Source organism: Camelus dromedarius, chromosome 3 (genome assembly GCF_036321535.1).
Source record: "Camelus dromedarius isolate mCamDro1 chromosome 3, mCamDro1.pat, whole genome shotgun sequence".
Taxonomy (NCBI): Eukaryota; Metazoa; Chordata; class Mammalia; order Artiodactyla; family Camelidae; genus Camelus; species Camelus dromedarius.
The window spans coordinates 53,751,717-53,776,549 of NC_087438.1; the positions used below are offsets into that span (position 1 = coordinate 53,751,717).

Below are 24,833 nucleotides of genomic sequence, written 5' to 3' on the forward strand. Positions count from 1 at the left end.
GCAGTGTCACGATGGCTGCAGTTAATTCTCAAATGGTGCAGGAAAAAAAGTGTGTGTGTGTGTGTGTAGAGGTGAGGGAGGAAGAAAGGGAAAATTTACAGCAAAATATTAAATGGTTGTCTAGATAAAGAATATATAAGTGTTCATTGTACTTTTCTTTCAACTTTTATGAATGTTTGAAGTTTTTCAAAATAAAGCTGGAGAAAAGTTTAAATTAAAATTTAAAAATAAAATAACATTCATTTTGTCTTACTGCTTTAGGTGAAATCCTTTACCCTGTTTGTTACGCATTATCCACCAGTTTGTGAGTTAGAAAAAAGTTACTCACAACATGTGGGGAATTATCACATGGGATTCTTGGTCATTGAGGATGAAAGCAAACAGGATCCAGGTATGAGATGTTCTTGCAGTAAGTACAATTAGAATTCTTTTGGTTTTCATGATTGATAACTCGAAGTTCATAGGAGCATAATTAATAATGAAAACTGTGAATGTTGATTGACATTTGCCCAAATTCATTTTCTCTAAGCTTAGAGTCAAGTAGGATTTGCATTTATCCTTACCTTCTCTGAGTCCTTCTCTGGCCTTCCTTATCTTATTTTTCTATAAGAAGAAGGTTGGGTAAGGGGGGATATTTAGGTTTTACTCTTAGATTCATTTCAGGAAAGATGCCCTAAGAGTCAGGTGTATTAGTCATCTTTTAAAATGCTCAATATATTTCCCAAAATATCATTTAACATTAATTAGTTACCAGGAGCCATATTCTATATTGGATGCATGTTTTATCTTAATTTGATAAGGAAACTCAATCTCAGGTAAAGTGGCTTGCCCATGTCGGCCACCTGGGTAGGGGCTGAACTGAGCCTAGAATCCACGTCCTCTGCTTGCAGGTCCTCCTCTACTCTGTTAAAACTGCCGTGGGCTGTTTTTCCTAGCATTCTGCTTACTGCTTGTGTCACAGAAATGAAACAGTTCATGAAAAAGAACACCGTTAGCTAATAGAAATAAATTCAAGTGCTGTAAGTAATATAGTAGATTTTAAACTTTTTTTTTCCTGTTCAGTAGTAATTTTTTTAAGCTGCCAACCTGTGGGCCAGTGACGGTTTTACACAGTTGGTGTGTTACAATGGAAAACCCATTATCCAAGATACTCCAGAGTCCACATTTTATTTTGGAAAAGAAATAAGTAAGGATGGACCTGAAAAAGAAATCAGGCGACTGGCCCAAAATAAAACAAAGCATTGGACCTAAGATAAATGTAATATTAGGCAATCGTTGCCTTTCACCACCCTGCTAGTCATGAAAAACACATCATAAATTCTCTCATGGAAGCAATTTCATATCTATTAATCTGCATCCAAAGTGACAGGGGAAGCTTATAAGCTGAAACCCAGTGGGATAAACAAGAGTTCACCAACAGGGAAGGGTCAGTGGTAAGCGTTTGATGTGAGCTGCCTACTAATGCAGACCCTTACTTCTTAAGTGTTTTGGCATTTTATTTTATTGATTTAAGTTTTTATTCATGAACATAATTAAAAAAAACTAAATGATGCTAGAGACTCATGCTAACAGGCAGTGGTCCCCTGCTTCCACCACTTCACCCCACGGCCCCTCCCCATCCCTGTCCCCAGGCAGCCGCTCTTGACTCTCACCCGTTTCTTCCACAGTTCTAAATTCCTGTGCTTATTTTCCTGTTTCTTGGTCCTCAAGACACACTACTGACTTCTCCTGTTAAATGAGGGTCTCCAGCACCCCCTTCCACTTCCTCCTGGTATAGTCGTTTCACATTTTTTCTGTTTCATTCATCGTCACTGTTTGTTTTCACTGTTACTGCAAGTAGGTATTGCTTATTCATGAACCAAGTATGGAGACAAGTATTTCTCTTTTCTTGAAGGTAATAATCACCTTGTTTTTTTTTTTCCTTTCGTTGTTTATTTGAGTCTATTGCTGAATCTTCCTGTGTCCCCCAATAGCTTTGTAAAACACCTCTCTAGACATTTTTCCACATGATTGAACCTGTTGGTTCCAGTTTTCCCCACTGAGGACATTTCTACTAGAGCCCTATGTCCTCCTGCTCATCTGAACTGGTTGTTGTCCAGAGATCTGCCTTTGCTGCCTTCCTAGGAAGTCTCTTAACCCCTTTTCTTTGCTTGTAATTCTGGCAGTCAGAACACTTGGACTCACATTCACACTGGACTCAGCCACCTCTAATTTCTTTTTTAATCTATCCTGAAAGTGACTTCAGAAACTATTTGATCAGCACACATCTCTAATAAATGCCTAGAGAAGTTCTGCTTTAAAACACTTTTGCCTGGGGTGGTAGTCATAGCTCAGCGGTAGAGCGCGTGCTTAGCATGCACAAGGTCCCGGGTTCAGTCCCCAGTGCCTCCGTTAAGGCGTGGAGTGAGGGGTCAACTTTTGCTAAGTTTCCCTGTAACAGGCAGAAACATGAATTATTGCTTTCACTGATTCTAAGCAGTGTCAGATAAGCTTCTCAATAATACCCATTTAAGAAATGGTCATGGCTTGTAAGTAAAGTCCTCATCAGGAACTTTTATTGTGAGACTGTAGAGAAGTGAGTCTTTTTTTTTTTTTTTTTTTTTTTTTTACCATCTCCTCTGTGACTTGGCTCTCCCTGCCTCCACGTTTCCTTTATATACACATACTCTCTCTCCCTTCCCCTCCCTGCCTCTCCCTCCCTCTCTCCCATGGAACGGGGGTGAAAGATGGTCTCAAGGTAGACTATAACTCTAAAAACAGCTCCCTCAGGTGATTATGGAAATTTATTTATCTTGGCGGCGTAAGCACTACCATAATTAGTACAAAAGTGGAGACTAGCACGTGATGACAAATTCAGCAGTTGTTTGTACTGAGGTGTGTTGATGAGTCACTCAGAGCAATATAATATTATATATAATTTAGCTATATTTTATAGCTGTATTATATGTAAGAAACCCTTTTTGCTAGTTATATATTATATGTATATAAAGCAAAAAAAGAAAAACCCATCAGCAAAGCAATGTTTAAATGAGGGGATTTTATGGCATTTAGTACACTTTCAGAAAAAGATGAATGGATGGATAGTGAACAGATGGACAGACAGATGAATTAATCTTTTTTTTTCTTTTTTTTTTTTAAAGGAAAGATCAGTGTGAAAGTTAGATTGTAGAGGAGAGACTGGAGGTGGGGACATCAGTTAGGACTAACCCAGTTGAAATGATAAAGGCTATATTTGCCTTAAAGATGACAAGTTTGCTTTTTTGATACCCTGCTGCTGCACACTTCGCTTTTGGTCTTGTGAGCACTGAGGGGTAGCAGAAGATTATCCAGGTTAGCAGGCAGTGGTTTCTACATGCTTCTTTCCTAGTCTTTTCCCACCCACTTCCTCACCTGTTCTTTGTGTTCCTTAAGTTTTATTTAGAGGCAAAAGTTACTCTTAGTGCTTTGTAATGTGAGTTTTAGTCTGTGTATTCCTGAGACTGTTAGCTTTCTTTTCACCTCCTACCTCCAGCACCGACCCTTAGAAACATATTACTTGTCTGGGGCTGAATTCTTAGAGGAGGTTAAAGAAAATTCCATTATCCTTTTTCTTTGTTGTGTTCAGTCTTTTGGCTTTTTTGTTTTTAGCTGATAAAAGAATAAAGCATACACATTTATCAAATGAAATAATGTATGAGAAAAGTTTTCGGTAGAACTATGCTAAGTATACTAGGGTCTCAGAAATGATTGTGAATCTGGTTCATCTGGGACATTTTTGCAACACAGTGCAGTTATATTGAATTTCGTAATTAAAAGCTGCATGATCCTGAGGTGCTTTAGATTTATCAACAATTAAACTGTATGCAGCTGTTGAGGAGGAAGAATTTTTCCTCTGCCCTTCTTGGTTCTTTGGCTGATCTAATAATCAAATTAACAGAAGACAGATTAACAGGAGAAAAATAAATGTAATTATGTACCTACCGGGGCCCCATAAGAATATGAAGGCAGGTTGGGCAGTTGAGGCTTCTGTATCTTCCTGACCTAGGAAATGGGAGAGGAGATGGGGCTTCAAAGGGGAAGAGGGTATATGAAAAGGAATATAAGTATGTATATGCATGACTGGGACATTGTGCTGTAGACCAGAAATTGACACATTGTAACTGACTCTGCTTCAATAAAAATAAAAATAAAAGGTGGTAAGGAAGAGGGTAATTCACAGGGCAATAAGAAAAACAAATATTTGGTAATTAGATATTTGTCCGGCCATACAGATAGAAGATAAAAGTTACCTCTGGTAATAGCTCTGTCTCTGAGCCAGGGTCCCCCCACCCCCATCTAAATTCTCTTAGGCCACTGAGGAGGTGGGTAAAAAGCCCTTCCTGAGCCTTTTGGACCTCCATTGTCTTCAGCTCAAGATAACCTGCGTGCCATAGCGGCACGTTTTGGGGAGGCTGGTTCTGAACCCCTCCATAGCATTGTCTTTGTATTATTGTGCTTATTATATCCCAGTTCTTTTAACATTGTAACTTCATGTTTATGTAGTATGTGATAGGCTGGCTTCCCCAGGAAGCAGATTCTGAGATTCGCATGAGTTTCACTGGGGAGTGCTCTCCTGATCAACACCCAAGCACAGGACTAGGCGGGACTCAGCTGTGTTACAGTTTTGAGGCTTCAGCCATCCCTACTGAGCTCTGAGACTGGGCTGGAGTTGGCTCACCTTGAGGTGAGAGAGCCAGGCTTTTATACTTTTCATGAGTTATCTATTGTTGCATAACAAATTACCCCCAAAACATAGCAGCTTAGCACTACAAATATTTAATATCTCATAATTTCTGTGGGTCAGGAATCCAGGGGCAGCTAAGCCGAACACCTCTACCTCACAGTCTCTCACAAGGCTCCATCAAGGTATCGGCTGGGGCAGCAGTCATTTGAAGGCTTGACTGGGGCAGCCCATGGCCCAGCCCCCTCACATGGTCAGTGGCATCCCTCAGAATATCCACTTCCAACTTTACTCACGTGGCTGTGGGCAGGCCTCCAGGCCCTCACTGACTTATTGGCCAGAGACATCAATTTCTTTCCATGAGGACCTCTCCATATAGCAGCCCACAGCATGGCAACTGGCTTCCCTTAGACAAAACAAGCGAGAAAGTGAGTGCTCAAGACAGGCCAGTCTTTTGTAATCTAGTCTAGTCGCAAAAATGACATACCATAATTTTTGTCATATTCTGTTCTTTGGAATCAAGTCCCTTGGTCCTGCCCACACTCCAGGAGAGGCAGTGACGTAAGAGCATGAATACCAGGAGGCAGGGATTTTTGGTGGCCTCTTAGAGTCTGCCTGTCAACCCCCTGAGCAACCAGTCACACATGCAGGCTGCCCAGGGTGACCTTGCATGAAGCAGAGCTCTTCAGCTGAGGCAGTTCCCAACAAGAGCAACAGCTGAGGGTTGCAGGCTAACAAATTTCCTGACAGTTGGGTCAATAAACCCTTCAGTCCCAAGTGGGATTTGGGTAGTACCGAACAGCATCCCCTTCAATATGTATAACTGTTAGTTAACTAGGGTATTTAATAAGCCAGAGTTTCTCTGTCTTGTAATTTAAACTGTGCAACATGTAATATTTCCTTACCTGCTTTTGTTATTTTATTTCTAGCAGTCTTAGAAACATCTTTTGTATATGTTACTTTACATTATGTACAAGAGACTGTTTGGTGAACACATTTTTCCTCTTTGATACCACTTTTTAAAAATCTGTTTTTAAAGGAGAAATTATATTATGCCTTGTATCAGAATCACTCTCTTTTTGATATAGAAATTTTGTTCAAATTTTTCAGCAAGCAGCATAAAACTAAATACTTCTTAGCTTACAATGAATAATTGTTAAGGACCAGTTTAACTGAGCTAAAAGATAAATCTTAAATGCAGACGCATTTGCCCTTTTTCTAAACATGTAATATTGATAAAAGGAGCTAACAAGTGATTAGGGACAGTGGATTTCTTTTATAGGTTATGAATTTTAATTGAGTAAAGTTAAAAGAATTTATATGTTGTCTTTAATCCTCTGATTTCTTTCCAACTTTCAAGCATGGTTTTCTTTATCTCTCTTTCTCTCTCTTTTAACTTTATTTTTTAGGTGAAGAAGACCCAGTTGTTGATTTTGTCACTTTTCTTTATCAAATAACCAGAGGAGTTGCAGCCAGGAGTTATGGACTAAATGTGGCTAAACTTGCAGATATTCCTGGAGAAATTTTGAAGAAAGCAGCTATCAAGTCAAAAGAGCTGGAAACATTAGTAAATATGAAAAGGTCAGGGTGATTGTGCTGCATTTTTTGATTTGTAATGAAATGTTCCAAGTTGTCCAGGGGAGAAGATTGTCCTATAAATGAACATCAGATCTTCCTTCAAGTACCTCTTCAAATATTCTGAAACATTTAATTACAATAAAATGAAAACAGCTCTTCCCAGAGTTCTCTAGTCATATCTTTATCTATTAAGTTGCAAGATTGGTTTTTCCAATCATTTTTCTAAAAACTTGATTCCTTATGTGTGCCAACACATTTAGTTGCTTAAAATATTCATTTATGCAGAAAATTACTAGAAGAAACCTCAATATATAAAACACTTACAGTACTTCTTTTATTCATATATATAGTGGTTGCATTCAGAAATTAAGAATTCTGTCAGGACATGAATGAAAATAATAGTATCATGTAGCTAGGTGATTGAGGCAGTATCCACATGTCACTTTGTGGATTTGTTTGTGACACATTTTTCATTCTAAACTGACTTCTGTGTCACCTAGAATGCTTATGTGAATGCATTCCACCTTTTACCCTGGATATCTGGTCAGTATGTAGTCAGTATATAAACTAATCTTCATATACACCTGAGACATACTTTAGAAAGAAGTTATTCCTAGGAAAATATCATTAATAAATAATAAATTATAGCTTTTTGTTTCCCAAATATAAGATTAATTTATCAAACAACATAAGCTCCTCAACCACCTCCTGCCCACCCCTCCTCTGCCCAGAGAGTCTGATCTGCCTGGGGCTGGACACTACTGACCTGGTCCATAACCGTGTGACCACAGGTGAACAGACTGTTAGTCACATAGAACATCTTGGCTGGCCACCATACTATAAGAATATTTTTTTAGCTCTGGAAATCATTACCAATTTAAATATTGTGAAATTGACACCTAATATTAGTTAAAGAAACAGTTGCCAGCTTGGATGCTGAGGTACAGTTGTGCAGCCAGCTTCCTTGCTGCTGTTCTCCTGCCTTGCGCTCCACACCTTGCAGTGGTAAATGGTGGTGGACCGGGTCCAGGGTGCTAGAATACTACGGAAGTCATGTAGCTTCCTCTGTTGACGTCCTCATCTGGATCCTTTCCATGATGCCAAATTAGAAGCAAGTGATGCAATCAGTGAGAGCCTATTTCTAGTTATTTGTTACAAAGTAGAATATAAAACATTTCTGGAGAGAAAAGGGATCAGAGTTTAAAAATAAGCTTAGCCCTTAGTTATCTGCAAAGTCAGAAGACAGATTTAAGTCCTCTTTTGTTGTCTCATTTTTCTTTTTCCCTAAAGAAACTAGAAAAAAAAAACTTTACTACAAAAGATGCATATGCAAGATGGCAATAAAATATGAGAGTTCATACATGTCGCTGTTATCTAGCCTAGAAAGCCAGAACAATAAAATTCACAGATTATTTATAAATTTTTTAACTCTTCCAACTAGTATATGGTATTTTGAAGTCTAGAAAGTTACCTTGACAAGACAGTTGTAGGAAGAGGTTGCCTTGGAATGGAATCTGATGATTTATCAAAAAACACACTAAAAGTGTTTATCACACCTATTCCATTGGCCAGATGTGAGAAACCAAAGTGAATCTGGTGCATTCATATGGATTTGTTAATAGCTGATACTTATTGAAAGCTTACTGTGCAACCAAGTCTGGGCAGTCAGTCATTCACAGCAGCCGACACTGTGCCAGTTACGGTTCTTTCTGCTTTCCATGCATTTACCCACTTAATCCTTGTGACAGCATCGTGAGATAGGTACCCTTGTCATCCCCATGTTATAGTTGGGGAAGATGAGGCCAAGTGAGGGCAGGAAGCTGACGAGGAAGGCAGGGTCATCAGCTAGTTATTGGTGGAGCAGTGACTGAAACTCAGATACTCCCTCTCTAGACCCTAAACATTTAACTGGGTTGCTTTTCTCCAGAAAAAAAGTAGGTCTATGTTATATTGGCATTTTACTCTTTCAGTAGCTAGCTTTATGTTATTAAATGAGTTGTACTTTTCTTCCTGTGAGCACACACCCCTTCTGGCTGAGTTAGAAGGGGAGGAAGCTGGGCTCTCCCCTCCCCGGAGGCAGGAGTGCTGATCCACAGCTTCATCCCTTGATTACGGCAGCAGCACTGAAAACTCCTTTCACCTGAAGTCTGATGCTGACAGAGCTTCCCAGCCACAGGGTCCTGCCTGCTAGTCTGATGTCACAGACTGTTCATAGCTTTCGATGAGATGTATTGTTCCCTAACAATTTGACTTATAAAGTAAATAGTATTTTATCTTCTTTCCAGGAAACGGCTAAAGTGTTTTGAGAAGTTATGGACAATAAATGATGCAAAGGACTTGCAAAAGTGGACAGAGGAGTTGGAAATGGAAGAAGTTACTTCTCTTCCTGATTAAAACTAAGATTACATTCTTTAACGAAAAAGAGAAAATTGAACTACCAACTGTACAAAATAACTCTCCAGTTATAGCCCATCTTTGTGTGACGTGAGCAGAAAACATGACCATGGTATATTCCTATTAGAAACAGAGAGGCTTTTTGTGTAGAAAGTCTGTTTCAAGTTCCTGCCATCCTGACTTTTAAGAGTATAAACACTTGAATATTAAGATCTCTATCGTGTCATTAGAGAATTTCAGGGACAGTAAGACTCACATAAAATCAGAACCTTCTAAGTAAAACCTAAAGTGGTAAAATATACAGTTCATAAAATTTAAGAATGACATAACATATTGTTTCTTAACATTATTTTATTGAGTTATAGTTATTTAACAATGTTGTGTCAAATTCCAGTGTAGAGCACAATTGTTCAGTTACACATAAACATACGTATGTTTGTTGTCACATTTTTTCGGTGTGAGCTACCACAAGATTTTGTATATATTTCCCTGTGCTATACAGTATAATCTTGCTTATCTTAGAATGACATAAAAATTTAACTTATAATTTTATTTGTTTTGGTTCAGATCATTTGCAACTGGGTGAAGTGCAACTGGCAGGAATATACCTTTACACTGGAGCAAAAATAATTTTATAATGCCACCCGTTTATTCACTATGAACATAAGAATGTTTTTTTTTTGTGTATTGAGTTATAGTCAGCATAAGAATTCTTGAAGAGAAATAGAAAGCTGTTAGAAGCTAGAGCACTGAAAGAGTAAGGTCATATGAAATTTGAAAAATTAAATGTCACAGTTTAAGCAATTTAAAGATTATTGGATGAAATTGTCATTCATTCCAGTAATAAACATTTAATGAATAGTTGCTATAATTTATGGGTTTTTTCCTGTTGAATTTTGTTGATTTTCAACTATCTGGCATTTGTTACTTTTGATTTAATTATAGAACCAAGGTCACTGCTCTTCCCAAGTACACAGAACTGAGCTGATTCATTTTGGACCTTTCTACTAACCGATACAGCAAGTGTATGATCTTCCCAGTGTGGAACCTTAAGCTTTGTTGATTCTTAACAGCGCCCCCTCCCTGCATGTTTAGGGTGACACGTGCTCAGCTACGTCCCTGAGCTTTTTTCTAGTACTTACAGCCTGGCTTCTCATATCCTTATATTTTTGTTTCTAAGTATATGATCTTGCACAAAGGCTCTCCATCCTATTTCCCACCCATTTATTATTCCTGCTCAGTGAAATGTCCTCTACACACTAGATGGGCATTTTCCTGATTCCTTCTTTAAGATTACTTCCTACGGTGGCCCTAACAGTGACCCCTGGACACAGTTAATTTAGTGTCCACTGGTTGAAGGGTGGTTGGTTGCTATACCTTTGAGTCACTCACACTTTAACCTTCTATTTCCCCACCTTTGTGGAGTTAGAGTATATGTTGGTTGATTCCACTATCCCTCCAGAAATATTAACATATAGTGAAATTCGCAATAGTGTCTCCAAATAGGGTTAGTTGGAATTTACTCTTTAAATTTTAAAACTAGATTGGGTGCATTCAGGGTGGTATGGCTATAGACTACTCTTTAAATTTTTAGAAGAATGATACTTTTTAAGCAATGTTTCAATACTCTATAAGACCATAAATGTTTTATATTAACAGGATTTCAGAGGTAGTACTGTCACCTTACTGGCAGTCCAGCAAGAAAAGGAGATGAACCCAGGAGTGTCAAGCCCATGCCTGAGGGAGCTGCAGGGACCAGCCATCAGTGCTAATGTCTGAGTGGACATTCTGGGCTATCCCTGGCTTGCCTAGGCCAGTGTCAACATTAAAGCAGGAGGGGATCCCAAGAGCAGTGTGCCTCGGCAGTGGCAGTACACAGTGTCTGGCAAGTGACAATGTGGAACATTACACGATAGATTCTCTAACATAAAGCAAGATGTCAGCCAGTCAGCCAGTTTGCAGGAGGTCAGGGCTGCTCCAAGTTCGGGAGAAGACCGGCACGGACCAACTGCATGTCTCAGTGAGTTTCGTTCCCCTGGGATACTGAGGTGCGGAAGGGAAAGTTGTGGCAGAGTCCACTGTGGCAGTTGAATGAGGTACACACGTACCATGGAGACTAGCAGGAAAGATGCCATTGATGGGGCACATACTCCAGTTTCCAAACTTAAGGAGGGCAGCAATTCTAATCAGATATGTCTTTCAGATCCGGATTTCATTTCCTTTGGCTGTGTACCCAGAAGCGGGGCTGCTGGCTCGTGTGGCAGTCCTGTGTTTAGTTTTCTGACACACATTCATACTGTTTTCCGTATCGGCTGTGCCAGTTTACATTCCCACCAGTAGGGTACGGTATGAGGGTTCCCTTTTCTCCGCACCTTCACCAACACTTGTTACTGCTTGTCTTTTTGACAGTAACCATCCTAACGTGTAAGATGATACCTAGTAATGGCTTTATTTACATTTCTCTCATGGTTATAGTCAGTTTTAGAATATTTTTATCACCCTGAAAAAGAAACCTGTTCTCAGTAGCAGTCACTCTCCATTCATCCCCCAAATCCCGAATCCCAGTTACTAATCTGCTTTCTGTCTCTATGGATTTGCTATTTTAGACATTTCATATGAATGGCGTTATACAGTATGGGGTCTTTTGTGACCAGCTTCTTTCATTTTGTTTACTGTTTTCAAGGTTCATCCATGTTGTAGCATGTAGTAGCATGTAGTACTTCATTCTTTTTTATTGCTGAAAACTTTTCCATTTATGTATTTACCACATTTTGTTTATTCATTCATCAGCTGATGCAGATTTGGACTGGTTCCATTTTTTGAGTATTATGAATAATTCTGATATGGCAAGGCACAATTTTTTTAAAGCTCCCCCCAGTAATTCTAAAGTGCAGTCAGGTTTGTGAACCAATAATCTCATTGATTACAATGACTAAACAATATTTTTCACTGAAATGACAATCTTTTGGTCTGTCTTTCTGCTCTGTTTTATCTGTCATTTAGGACAAACATGGCAAACTGTAGACCCCCAATAAATACTTGTTGAAATAGAAAAGAAAAACCAAACCCTTTCAGATTAGAAACCCAACAAAATGACTCTTCTTTTCATAATCAAGATACTGTTTCACCAGAGATTCAAGATCCATATGGAAGTATACTTTTTCTTAAAAAAAATAAAATAAAAATTTCTTCCAACAATTTGTCCAAATTTGAGCCTGTTGTGGTGGTAATGGAGCTGGCGAAACAATGCTCACTGTGTGAATTCCAGAGTAAAGACTAGATTGAATCCAATGTGGTCTACAAATTAAGGTTGACCTTTACTAAGTTCCAAGATCAAAATTAATTACTGCTGTGCCAAGTAATTATAAAAGAGCCATTTGATATTTCACACTAAAGACATGGTTAAAGAGAAAAAGGAACTTGGATTAATACCATCTGTGGTTTCTAACTTTATAATGATGACCATTTCCTCTTTGGAACACTGTAGTTAGTATAGATGATTATTGTTAGGTTTATTAATGTCCAGAGAGGTATTAACGTTAGGGGGATATCCATTCTGGTTTGCCTGAGATGGATCTGGGACATCCTGGTCTACACCTGTTTTCCTGGCATATTTATTAAAAGCCTCTTTCACTGACTTGATAGATTTTGAACATCATCTTTAAGAATCCATTTTTTTTTACCCATTGTATGAACTGATTTTTATCCAGAAGACCTTCCAGTTGTTTGTTTGTTCATAATAAAAGCTTTACATCGTGGCATTTAGGAACTAAACCTCTGCTAGTTGTCATGTTAGAGCTTTACTACCTAGTCTGTTTTTGAGACTAAATCCCCAAAGATTGTCATCTGCCTTGTTGCCATGAAATCATGGTGAAGAATGTGCACCTCTATGACTTCTTGAGACACGTGAAGGCTGTCTTCTTGCAGAAGTAATTATAGATCTCAGAAGGAAGAACTCTTCTCTAGTTGTCTTGTCCTTTGCTCAAATCCTCCTTTCATTGCCTTTGACTATATCCTTTTTAAAAAATATTCAAATAGTCTTTTTTATTTCTAAATCAGAAATATTATGTGCCATTTAAACCTCCTTTTGAGCCCCAATGTCCTTTTTTTTCAAACCTTACTTCCATGAAGCTCCCTCATTGGATGTAATGATGTCCTTCCTTCTATCAGAATCACCTAAGGAGGTTTTTAAATGCAGATTTCTAGGTCCCACTGTAGGCTGTGCTGATCTTAGTCTTTGAGGTTGGTACACAAGAATATCAGTCAATGTTAACATCTGTCCTCATCTCTTTCCCATTTTCTCTCCCCTTTCTCTTTCTCACCTCTCCCTGCATGGTTAGGGGTCTTGTCTTTAAAGAAATTTGCTTAAAATCATAGTACTTGGATCATAACCCTTCCCCAAGTTGCTGCCTGATTCAGTAGATCTGGCATGGAACCTAGGGAACTTGCTTTTTCCAACAAACACATCGGAAAACTTTTTGGAGATCTGCAACAGTTTGAAAAAATTTACAGGCAAACCACATAGCCTAGAAATATTGAAAATAAGAAAAGTAGGGAAGTCATCCATGCATAAAATATATGTAGATACTAGTCTATTTTATCATTAATTGTCATAAAATATACATAAATCTATTATAAAAAGTTAAAATGTATCCATTCTTATACACACAGACCATACATGGCACCATTTGCAGATGAGAGAAATGTAAACAAAGATGCAGTGTTGTCAAAATCGCGTACAATTAACTGTAGTGCATACTATACTACTATAATAATTTTGTAGCCACCTCCTGTTGCTTTTGCAGGGAGCTCAAATGTTGAGTATCCATTTAAAACACTATGTGACACTAATCATCTCTGTGTGAGCAGTTTGTTTCTCCAGTAAGTTGCGTGTCACAGTAAAAAGTGATCTCTTGAGGTTCTTACATGTTTTTCATCTTGTTTAGTGCAATACCATAAACATTGAAAAACACCAGGGGACCCATACAAGGTGCTAATAGTGATGCTGGAAGTACTCACAGGAAGCAGAGAAAAGTCATGACATTATGAGAAAAAGTTGAATCGCTTGATAGGTATCGTAGATCAAGGTCTCCAGCTGCAGTTGCTTGCCATTTTGAGACAAATGAATTAGGGTAAGGACCATTATAGAAAAGAGAAAAGGAAATTCCTGAAGCCATTGCTGCAGCTATGCCAGCAGGCACAAAAACCTTACACTTTTTTGCAAAATACTTTTTTATCTCATATTGAAAATGCAGCTTCTATGTGGGTGAAAGATTGTTATAAAAAAGGCATACCTTTAGACTCAAATATGATTTGAGGAAGAGTGAAATAATCTTATGCCAACTGAAAGCAGAAGGAAGGTATAGGATCTAAAGCTGGAGAATTTAATGGCAGCAAAGGATGGTTTGATAATTTTAGAAAGAGGTTTGGCTTTGAAAATGTCAGGATAACAGGAGAAGCAGCTTCTGTTGACCAAGGGGCTTGCCTCTCTTGCCTCCCCTTCCACCTCCTCCATCTCTTGCACCTCTGCCACCCCTGGGACAGCAAGACCAACTTCTCCTCTTCCTCCTCCTCCTCAGCCTACTCATTGTGAAGACGATAAGGAAGAAGACCTTTATGATAATTCACCTCCACTTAATGAATAGTAAATACTCATTGTGCCATTAATAAACTTATCTGTTATATATGTGTGTGTCTTTGTGTGAAAATCTAACAGCCATACAGCAAGAACTCTTGTGAGATGTTTTTGTGTCATCATCATCCTCCTCACCGCATAAGCGTTAATGGTGTAGAACAAAGTGTGCAAGACTTGTATTGAAGTGATTAGCCAACCCTTCCACAGGCATAAGGTGAGTGATATGTAATATAAAATTAGTGTGTGAATTTTCTTACTGTTTTTAACTTTGCTTTCAAAAAAGTTACATTACCGTAGAGTATGCCTCTCTTTCTCATAGTTGAAGAAACTGTATATTAGACTGTCATCACAGTGTTTTTTTAAAATTTAAGTATAGTTGATGTACAATATTATATTAGTTTCAGGTATATAACATAGTGGTTCACTTATTTATAGATTATATTCTATTTAAAGTTATTACAAAATAATGGCTTTATTTCCTGGGCTGTACAACATACCCTTGTTGCTTATTTTTACATAGCAGTTTGTATCACTTAATCCCCTATCCCTATCTTGTTCATCCCTCCTTCCATCTCCCCACTGGTAACCAGTAGTTTGCTCTCTATATCTGTTATCAGTGAGTCTGTTTCTGTTTTGTTATATTCATTCACTTGTTTTATTTTTTTGATTCCACACATAAGTGAAAATATGGAGTATTTGTCTTTCTCTGTCTAACTTACTTTACTAAGCATAATACTCTCTAGGTCCATCCATGTTGTTGCAAATGGCAGAATTGTCTTCTTTTTTTATAGGTGAGTAATATTCTGTTGTGTATATACACCACATCTTCTTTATCCATTGATGGACACTTAAGCTGCATCCATATCTTGGCTATTCTAAATAATGCTGCTATGAATATTGGCGTGTGTGTATCTTTTTGAATTAGTGTTTTTGTTTTCTTCAGATATTCTCAGGAATGATCATATGATAGTTCTATTTTTAGTTTTTTGAGGAAGCACCATACTGTTTTCCATTGCACTAATTTACAGTCCCACCAACAGTATACTAGGGCTCCCTTTTCTCCATTTCCTTTCCAACACTTGTTATTTGTAGACTTTGATCATAGCCGTTCTGACAGGTGTGAGGTGATATCTCATTGTGGTTTTGACTTGCATTTCTCTGATGATTAGTGATATTTTCGTGTCCCACTTGGTCATCTGTATATTTTCTTTGGAAAAATGTGTGTTCAGGTCTTCTGCTCCTTTTAAAATTGAGTTTGTATTGTGTTGTATGAGCTGTTTACATATTTTGGATATTAACCCCTTATTAGTCATGTCATTTGCAATTTTTTTTCCAATCAGTTGATTGTCTTTTCATTTTGTTAATGATATCTTGTGCTGTCCAAAAGCTTTTAAGTTTAATTACATCCCATTTGTTTATTTTTACTTTTGTTTCTTTTGCCTTAGGAGACAGAGCTAAAAAAGTATTGCTATGATTTATGTTAAAGAGTGTTCTGCCTATGTTCTCTTGGAGTTTTATGGTTTCAGATCTTACATTTAGGTCATTAAACAAGTAAGTGGGTTTATTTTAAGTGTAACAGTGTTTTCAATATTGTATTATGAATATAATTGTAATACTATATGCCATAAAAATTTTAAAACCACTCAGTGTACAGGCTAAGGTACCATGAAACAGTTACATCAGTTACACTAGCCTACCATAAAGCAATCATATTGCTGCTTCCTCATTATCAGTGCATGAATTTTTACACTTGTAAATAAATAGGAATTTTTTTCTAACATTACCTTTTCATTTTGATGTCTAATGTTAGTAATATGTATAACAACTACAATGTTTTGTATCATATAAGACAATATTGATATAGGTACTGACAGATGACTCATAAACAGATACAAATTTAGAGTACCAATAAATACAATACAGGACTGTAAATGTATTTTTTCTTTCTTATGATTTTCTTAGTAACATTTTTTTCTCTACTTTGTTGTAAGAATACAGTATATAATATATATACCACACAAAATATGTATTAATTGACTGTGTATGTTATCAATCAGGCTTCCAGTCAGCAGTAACCTATTTAGTTTTGGAAGAGTCAAAAGTTATACATGAATTTTCAACTGCCTAGGGGGTCAGTGCCCATAACAATTGCATTGTTCAAGGGTCAATTGTATTTAGCTTTTCTTCAAAAAGTTATAACAATTATAATCTGTTTGGTATTTATATTATGGCATATATTTATATTTATTTCTATGTTTAAGTTAAAATGATGCTTATCTCCAGCTTTTTCATACCAAAACTTTCTTACAAGTTCTTTACTGTAATGCATCAGCTTAGTTAGATTATATTTTAACACTACTTTTTAGAGAGGAGCCATTAGTTGCTGTATTTCCTGAATTCTTAAATATATGGACATAGCCTTATTTTGCACATATATATGAGTAGAAGCTTGGCTTTTGAGGATCTCATTGTTTCATTCAAGCACCATAGACTGCTTCATTGCCTTTTGGTATCTAATGTTGCTGAAGAAAAATATGAGGCCAGTCTGATTTATTTTCCTTTAGGATGATATTTTCCTGTGCATACATACTTGTATGGTTCTTTATCCTTTAAGTTCAACTATTTAACCAGAATTTGATTCATTAATGATCATATTCTATTATTTTTTCCTGAAACATATTGATCTCTTTATGCATATTATAGCTTTCCTTTCATACGGAAAAGTTTTATTCTACTATATATTTGAACATTTTTTTTCTGTTTCCTGTTCTGTTATCTTCTTCAGAAAATTCAGTTATCAGATGTTTACTATTGTCTGAGCTCAATATGGTTACTCTTTTAATAATAACTTTGATCTCTGATTGCTCATCAATTGTACTCTTATTCTCTATAGCTATCTCTTCTTTCTGTTCTTTTCAGATCCTAAGACAGCATATGATGCATTTTTCCCTAAAAGTTTCTTGAATTTTCAGAAGGAATTCTTCAAATGTATATTCTTTTATCTTTTCATGTTATAACACTTTTCTAAATTATAAAAATTATTTTTGCATGGGTCATATACAATTATTTTTCTTATCTTTGAATGGAGGCAGTTCTATGTAGACCTTCTCTTTGCCCAGAGTAGTGAAAGTATTAATTTATGTTTTTATCTTGTAATATTTATGCAATGATTCAGTTATGTTCAGGGGAGGTAGGCAGGGAGCATTGATATTGGGCAGCAAGAAATCAGCTAAGACACTCCGTCTCCAAATATGTAATCACCATAGTTATTGCATCTTCCATCACTGGTGTCATAGCGGGGAGAGGATTCTGACAACCCCAGGTTTCTCATGTCCATTTCATTTTCAGCGTATGGGTCAGTATGAGGTCCTATAGCTTACAGGTTTGTTTACAAGGTCTGGTCTGTCTTCTCTTCAGTCATCTCTGTTCTGCAGCTGTAGAGCTGGTTTCATCATCTCCTGACCTTCCTCCTTGGTTAGGAAACCAGATAGAAAGAAATAAAAATGACATGACAGACAAAATCATACATATGGATGGCTCCATATATATCAAGTACAAAAAGAAACAAAATCAATGTATGCTGTTAGAAGGGCTTCCTTGGTAAAGGACAATAAGGGCTTCTGTGGTGATGATAATATTCTGTTTCTTGACATGATGCTAGATACATGGATGTGTTCATTTCATTCATTTTGTATGTGTGGTATACTTCAAGGAGAAGGTTTTGTTTTTCATAATATGCTGAAAGGTCATCCTTCAAATGCTTCACTGTGTGCTGCTGTGAAAGTGGGTGCTTACCCTGCTGTGTTTCTCCACACCCCCCAGTCTGGCCACATCCAGTGTAAGCATTGCTGAGAGGGCTCACCACACGTCCCCCTCCCTCCTTACGCTTGCTTAAAATTAGGCTAGATGTATGTCAAATCTCAGAATCCTCCTTCAGTTTTTCTTTTAATCCCAATTTTGTTGTATTTGACAAATGTTCTCCAGAGTCTACTCAAAGGGATTGTGGCTGCCCTGATTTCATTAGAGATATTTCTTTCTCCATATTTGACTCTCTTTGTTACTTTTGGTTTCAGAGGAGGAGAAATAGATTAATGCATCTTATGTTCTTCTCATGCTTCTTAGAAGATGAATATTTCCTCTTTTTAAAATGATGAATATTGGCATAATTTTGACTCTAAACCTAACCTTAGCCATCCTGCTTGGGATCAGCTCATTTTTAAAACTGGAAAGTCAGTCACTTTTCCTGCTGATGAATTCTTTAAATATGTATGTAATGCACATAGTTCTGAAGGCTGTTAGGTGTGTTCTGAGAAGGACTTTGTCTAAGAATTCCTTGTTAGTTCTCTGCTGCCTCTTTGTAGCTGCAGCTTGCCCTGGTGGAGCAGCACGTAGAACTGTTTCTTTCTATAAAGCATGCCGCTGATCACTGTAGTTCTATGCTTTGTACTCAAGCTCTGAGGTGTACTTGTTGTCAAGGTTGTAATTTTATGAGTCAAAAATGAAGTGGAGGTATAGCCATCTTCATTGACCAGAAGCAAAGAAGAAAATTTAATGATGAGGAAATCTGTCTTTGGAGCTCATATTCTGTATGGGCTGTGACTGATTATTTTGTGCCCGACTGTATTAATAAGATTTTAACCATGTCTAATATGTACCATAAACCAATAATATTGAATACCACTCATAATAATATTAATATTGACAGTAGTAAGATAATGATAATGCGTCTAAGTACTCTCCTGCTTATTTCCCCAAGTATCCCATTTCCCTGATTGAGGAATAATATCAAGTCATTTAAAAAATAAAATTAAAAATGGGCACAGACTTTAATTTCCAGTTAAGATGAAGTAAGCCCATGCCACTTAATCTTACCCGTGATTACAAGCAAAAACTCTGGAAAGAATAATACATAAAGCAGCTAGGGATCTGAACATAAGGCAGATTGATAAGGGAAATAAAAAATCAAGGTATAATCACTACTGGTGAGTTTCCTGGTTTTTGTTTTTGTTTTTGTTTTTGTTTTCCTTCCTCCTGTATCTCCTGATTTAGATTAAAAGGCAGAATTGCACACTGGTAATGATCAGAAAAATCTCCAAACAAAACCCTCAGGATACAGGACAAGAAAGGAAGATGCCCCCATTGGATAGATAAAGTTAGGGAAATCCTCTGCATTTTTTTCTCTCTCAGTCCTGCCCTGAGTCAGACCCCATTCCAGCAGCTTCACTCCTGCAGTGGCAGCATCAGGACAGATGCACAGGCACCTAACACTCTGAGGAAGAATTCCTTCTCTCTGGTGATAGAAACTTGTAAAAGAGGCCCTATTATTACTTTTTTCCTCTCTCTGTTCTCCCCACACTCAACACCAGAGGTGGCCTCAGTCAGGAGTACAGTATAGTGAAGGGAGAATAAAACCTTAGATTTCTAGTTTTCTAGCCAGACAACCAGGAGAAGAGGCTCTTGGGAGCAGGAGAGAGAGTGGGAGAAATCACAGAAAAGAGGGAGCTTCAGGAAAAGATTCTTATAAAGCTGTATATAAAGTCCTAGAAAACTCCAAGCTGCTCATGCATGGAACTGACCCAGAACAATGTACGAAAAGCTTTGAGCACTAGCTATGATGCAGACCAACACCAGGTCCAAGACTGACTACCTGAATGATGGACATGTGAGGCAGACTTGAATAGCACAGCAAAGCCTTTGAAAATTGAAGTGATAAAACTATAGTTCACTGATGGCAGGTCAGAATATGTGGCTTGAACCAATCAGGCTGACCAGCAACTGAAACAACAAAATAAACACAGATCAAAGTACTTTAACAGGAACCAGGGAATAATAATAGGTAAAACATTTAGGGATAATTCAAAATGTTGCAGTATCAAGAACCAGGAAAAATCTCAGAAACTCAAGAAAAACCAACCTCAAGATGGTTCACATGTTCAACTTATCAATGACTTTAAAGCAGCTATTATAGCCAAACTCCAAGAAGTAAGAGAGAACGCTCTTGAAGTGAAAGAAAAGATAGAAATTCTCTGCAGAGAAATAGAAGCTATGAGAAAAAAAATCACAGGGGTAGGTAGAAATGGGAAATTGTTTAATGCGTATAGAGTTTCAGTTTTGCACGATGAAAGAGTTCTGAAGACTGGGTGCACAACAGTGTGAAGGTACTAAACACTACTGAACTGTATACTCAAAAATAGTTAAGATGGTAAATTTTGTGTATTTTACCACAGGTTTTTTTAAAAGGAATAAAGTGAGCTGATATGTACTTATCTACAAATATATCCATAATGTATTTATAAGTAAAAATAAAGCATGTTTCAGAGTGGGGAAAAGGAAAAAAAAACAAGTGGGTATGTACAAACTGAAAGTTCCAACCATTGTAATAAAGTCACTAGATGGGCTCAATACAGAATGAAGATGATGGAGGAAAGAGTCAGTGAACTTGAAGAGTAGTATCAAGATCAACATATATCGTCCACTCTGAATAATAGAGCCTTGTGTGCCTGTGGGACAGTATCCAAAGGTGTCTTTGGACACTTACATGTCTTTGGAGCCTCAGAAAGAGAAGAGAAAGAGGTTGATGCAGCTAAATCGAAAGAACGGGTAAATTGGCAGAAGACATGCCTATAAGGATTCAAGAAGCTCAGCAAAATAAATAGAAGAAACAAAAAACTGTCCAGGTACATCATAACCAAACTGCTGAAAATGAAAGAAAAAATGTGAAGCTAAATGGCACATCACATATAGAGGCAAAGTTACTCAAATGACTGGGGATTTCTCATCAGAAATCATGGAGACCAGAAAGTGATAGAACAACATTTAAAATTTTTATTTTGTCTTATTTTAAAATGTTTAATTTTTTAATGTATTTTTCAAAGGTTACTTTTCACTGACAGTTATTATGAAATAATGACTGTTATACAGTATCCCTATGTTATACAGTACATCCTTGAGCCTATCTTACACCTAATGGTTTGTACCTCCACTTTCCCACCTTTATATTGCTCCCTCCCCCACTGGTAACCACTAATTTCTTTTCTATACTTGTGAATCTGCTTTTTTCTTGTTGTATTCACTAGTTTGTTGTGTTTTTAGATTCCGCATATAAGCGATATCATATAGCATTTATCTTTCTCTGTCTGACTTATTAGCCTTAGTATCATGACCTCCAAGTCCACTCATGTTGCTGCAGATGGCAAAATTTCCTGTTTTTTTATGGCTGAGTAGTATTCCATTCTTTGCTGATGGACACTTAGGTTGCTTCTTGTCTTGGTAGTTGTAAATAATACTGCTGTGAACATTGGGGTACATGTATCTTTTTGAATTAGTGTTTTGGGGGTTTTTTTTGGATATATACCCAGAAGTGGAATTGTTGAGTTACATGCTAACACTATTTTTAGTTTTTTGAGAAACCTCCATACTGTTTTCTATAGTGGTTGCACCAGTTTACATTCCCAGTGGCAGTGTAAAAGGTGGGACAACATTTTTTAAATGCTGAAAGAAAAGAAATATCAACCCAGAATTCTATATTTTATGAAAATATCCTTCAGGAATGAAGGCAAAATAAAGGCATTCTCAGATGAAAAGAAATTAAGAGAATTTGATAGTACCCTTGCTCTAAAAGAAATACTAAAGGAAATTCTTCAGATAGAATGGAAATGAAACCAGAGAGAAATTTGAAACTTCCAAGAATGAAGGAAGAGCAACAGAAATAGCAAGTAGATGGGTAAACATAATACACTTTATTCCTCTTCCATTCTTTAAAATATGTGTAATTGTTACAAACAATATGACATTGAATGGTAGAATTTTTAGTGTATGTGGTTGTAACACATATGGTAGCTGCAACATGAGGGTAGAATGCAAAGGGACCTATAAGGCTGAAAGTTTCCTACCTTTCATTTGGAGTGATTAAATATTAATAAATAGACTATTAAAGTTCAGTAAGTATGTTTAATCCTTAGAGCCATCATAAAAACTATTATACAACATATACAGTCAAAGTAGAAAACTTAAAGATATTCAAGTAATTCAGAAGGAATCGTGAAAGGAGAAACAAAAGAATGAAGAAAAAAGGGGACAAACTGAAAACAAATTATAAAAAAACTACTGGATATCCATGTGCAAAAAAAAAAAAAATGAACCTGACCTCTACTATACTCCTTGTATAAAAATTAACTCAAAATTGACTGTAGACCTAAATGTGAAATTTAAAACTATGAAATTACCAGAATAAAAAATAGGAGAAAATCATATATTTATGTTCACTTATAACTGAAAAATTGTGCTCTACACTGGAAATTGACACAACATTGTAAAATGACTATGACTCAATAAAAAATGTTAAAACAAACAAAAAAGGAGAAAATCCTCATTACCTTGGATTAGGCAGAGAATTTTTAGACATAACACCAAATACAGTCCATTTAAAAGATGGATAAATGGATCTTCATCAAAATTTTAAAAAACACAACTTTTGACCTGCAAAATCCACTGTTAAGAGAGGGAAAGATCAGCTATAGACTGGAAAAATAACATTGGCAAATCACATATCCAACCAAGGACTCATCGTTCTAACATATAAAGCGCTCCCAAAGCTCAGCAAAAAGGAAACAGCTCAGTACAAGAATGGGCAACAGATTTGAACAGACATGTCACCAAAGAAGACAAATGAATGGCAATAAGTACAAAATAATGATGTACAACATTAGTTATTAGAGAAATGTAAAGTAAAGCCACAGTGAGATACTGCTGTGCACGCATTAGAGTGTCTTAAAACATACATACACAACACAAAACCAAATGCTAGTGAGAATGTGGAGCAACTGAAATTCTACTTTGCTGATGAGAGTGCAAAATGGTACAGCCACTTTAGAAAACAGTTAGGCATTTTCTGTTAAATGTACGATTGCTATGTGATTTAGCATTCCTACTCCTAGCTATTTACCCTAGAGAAACAAAAACTTATATTCACACAAAAACTTATGAGTGGATGTTTATAACAGCATTATTCATGGTGGCCCATAACTGGGAACAATCCAAATGTCTCAGCTGGTGACTGGATAAATTGTGATAGCTCCATGCAATGGAATACTTTTCAGCAATGAAAAGGAACAAACTATTGATACAAACAACAACGTGGGTAATCTCTCATATATTATTGCTGAATGAAAGAACCCAGTTCCAAAAGGTTATATACTCCTGATTCCACTTACATGACATTCTGGAAGAGGTAAACTATAGGGAGGGAGAGTAGATTAATGATTCCCTGGGATGAGCATTGGAGCAGGGTAGAATGTAACAAGAGAAATTCGGAGGAATTCTGTATCCTGACTGTGTTTGTGGTTACACAAATCTGTGCATATATTGAAGCCATTAGAACTGTACATGAAGTAAGTCTGACTGTGTAAGTCAAAAGGAAAACAAAACACTCAATAAAAATGTTAAAAAAATATTTAAAAACAATGCAGATCATTTTAAAATACATTATCAGTTTAAAAGTTAATAGACTTAAAAACGAAGGAAATTCGGACACATGCTAAAACATGGATGAACCTTGAGGACACTAAGTGAAATAAGCCAGTTACAAGAAGACAAATACTGTGTGATTCCATTTATATGAGGTACCCAGAACAGTCAAATTCATAGAGACAGAAAATAGAATGGTGGTTTGGAAGACCAAATAATGGGGAGTTATTGCTAAATGGTTACAGAGCTTCTGTTTGGGGTGAAGAAAAAGTTCTAGAGATGGATTGTGGCAATTGATTGTACAACAATATGAGTGTACTTAATGCTACTAAACTATGCACTCAAAATGGTTAATATGGTAGGTTTTATGTATATTTTACACAATAAAAGTTTAATAGATCATATAATAATTGCTTTTTTTGTGGGTTTTGATTGAGAAATACTAGAGGAAAATTTCTTATGTATGCCCTGTTCAAGTTAATTTTGAGTTCTTTAAAGAACAAAGAAGTTAATCTAATAACTGTTTCCAAGAAGTCATATATGATTTCTATATAATATGTTGCCATAGAACCTTGTCAATCACAAAATAAGTTAAAATAAGCTCTCAGCACAGAAAGCTTGCTTTAAATGCTTCTGCAAAGCCCTAGGCAACAAGAAAAGCAATGTTTCTTCCCATAATTAATTGCAGAGAAGTTGCAGAAAGTTACATAATTGCCCTGATTCTCATCTTGAGGATACAGGAGCGAAATGTGAAGGAAAGTGCTCTGGGAGAGAGTTGCTTTGCAAGGACTTTATCAGGCTGTGTCCGGGGAGGATTAGAATAGAACTTTACAAGTTGTGGGATTTGCCCCCAGTATAAACAAACTTCTCAATAAGAAAATATGCTGTTTTCAACTAGGCCATACTTGAGCTGTGAAAGATTAGGCTACTGGGGTTGTGCCCAAACTATTCACTGAGCCAACCTAATTCTAGATAAAAAAGAGAGCATGAGGTGTTAGGAGGACAGTTAAAACCCCTTCTGCTCTCAGAAGGGCTTAAAGCTAAGGGGTAGAGGGAGATGGA

At 36.8% G+C, this 24,833-nt stretch overlaps 1 protein-coding gene across 4 annotated transcripts in view; it reads left to right on the plus strand.

Annotated features, from left to right (window-relative positions):
* The window catches only part of MSH3 (mutS homolog 3), a 139,621-nt gene extending 127,752 nt beyond the window's left edge, over positions 1–11,869 (plus strand). For 3 of the 4 annotated variants that reach the window (XM_031447348.2, XM_031447349.2, XM_031447352.2), the window contains exons 22-24: positions 262–409; positions 6,109–6,280; positions 8,563–11,869. In XM_031447348.2, the coding sequence (XP_031303208.1) occupies positions 262–409; positions 6,109–6,280; positions 8,563–8,671 (429 nt within the window). In that variant the 3' untranslated portion in view covers positions 8,672–11,869. The remainder of the gene's footprint in view (positions 1–261; positions 410–6,108; positions 6,281–8,562) is intronic. The other variant, XM_031447351.2, reaches the window with a different exon arrangement.
* The last annotated feature ends 12,964 nt before the right edge of the window (positions 11,870–24,833 follow it).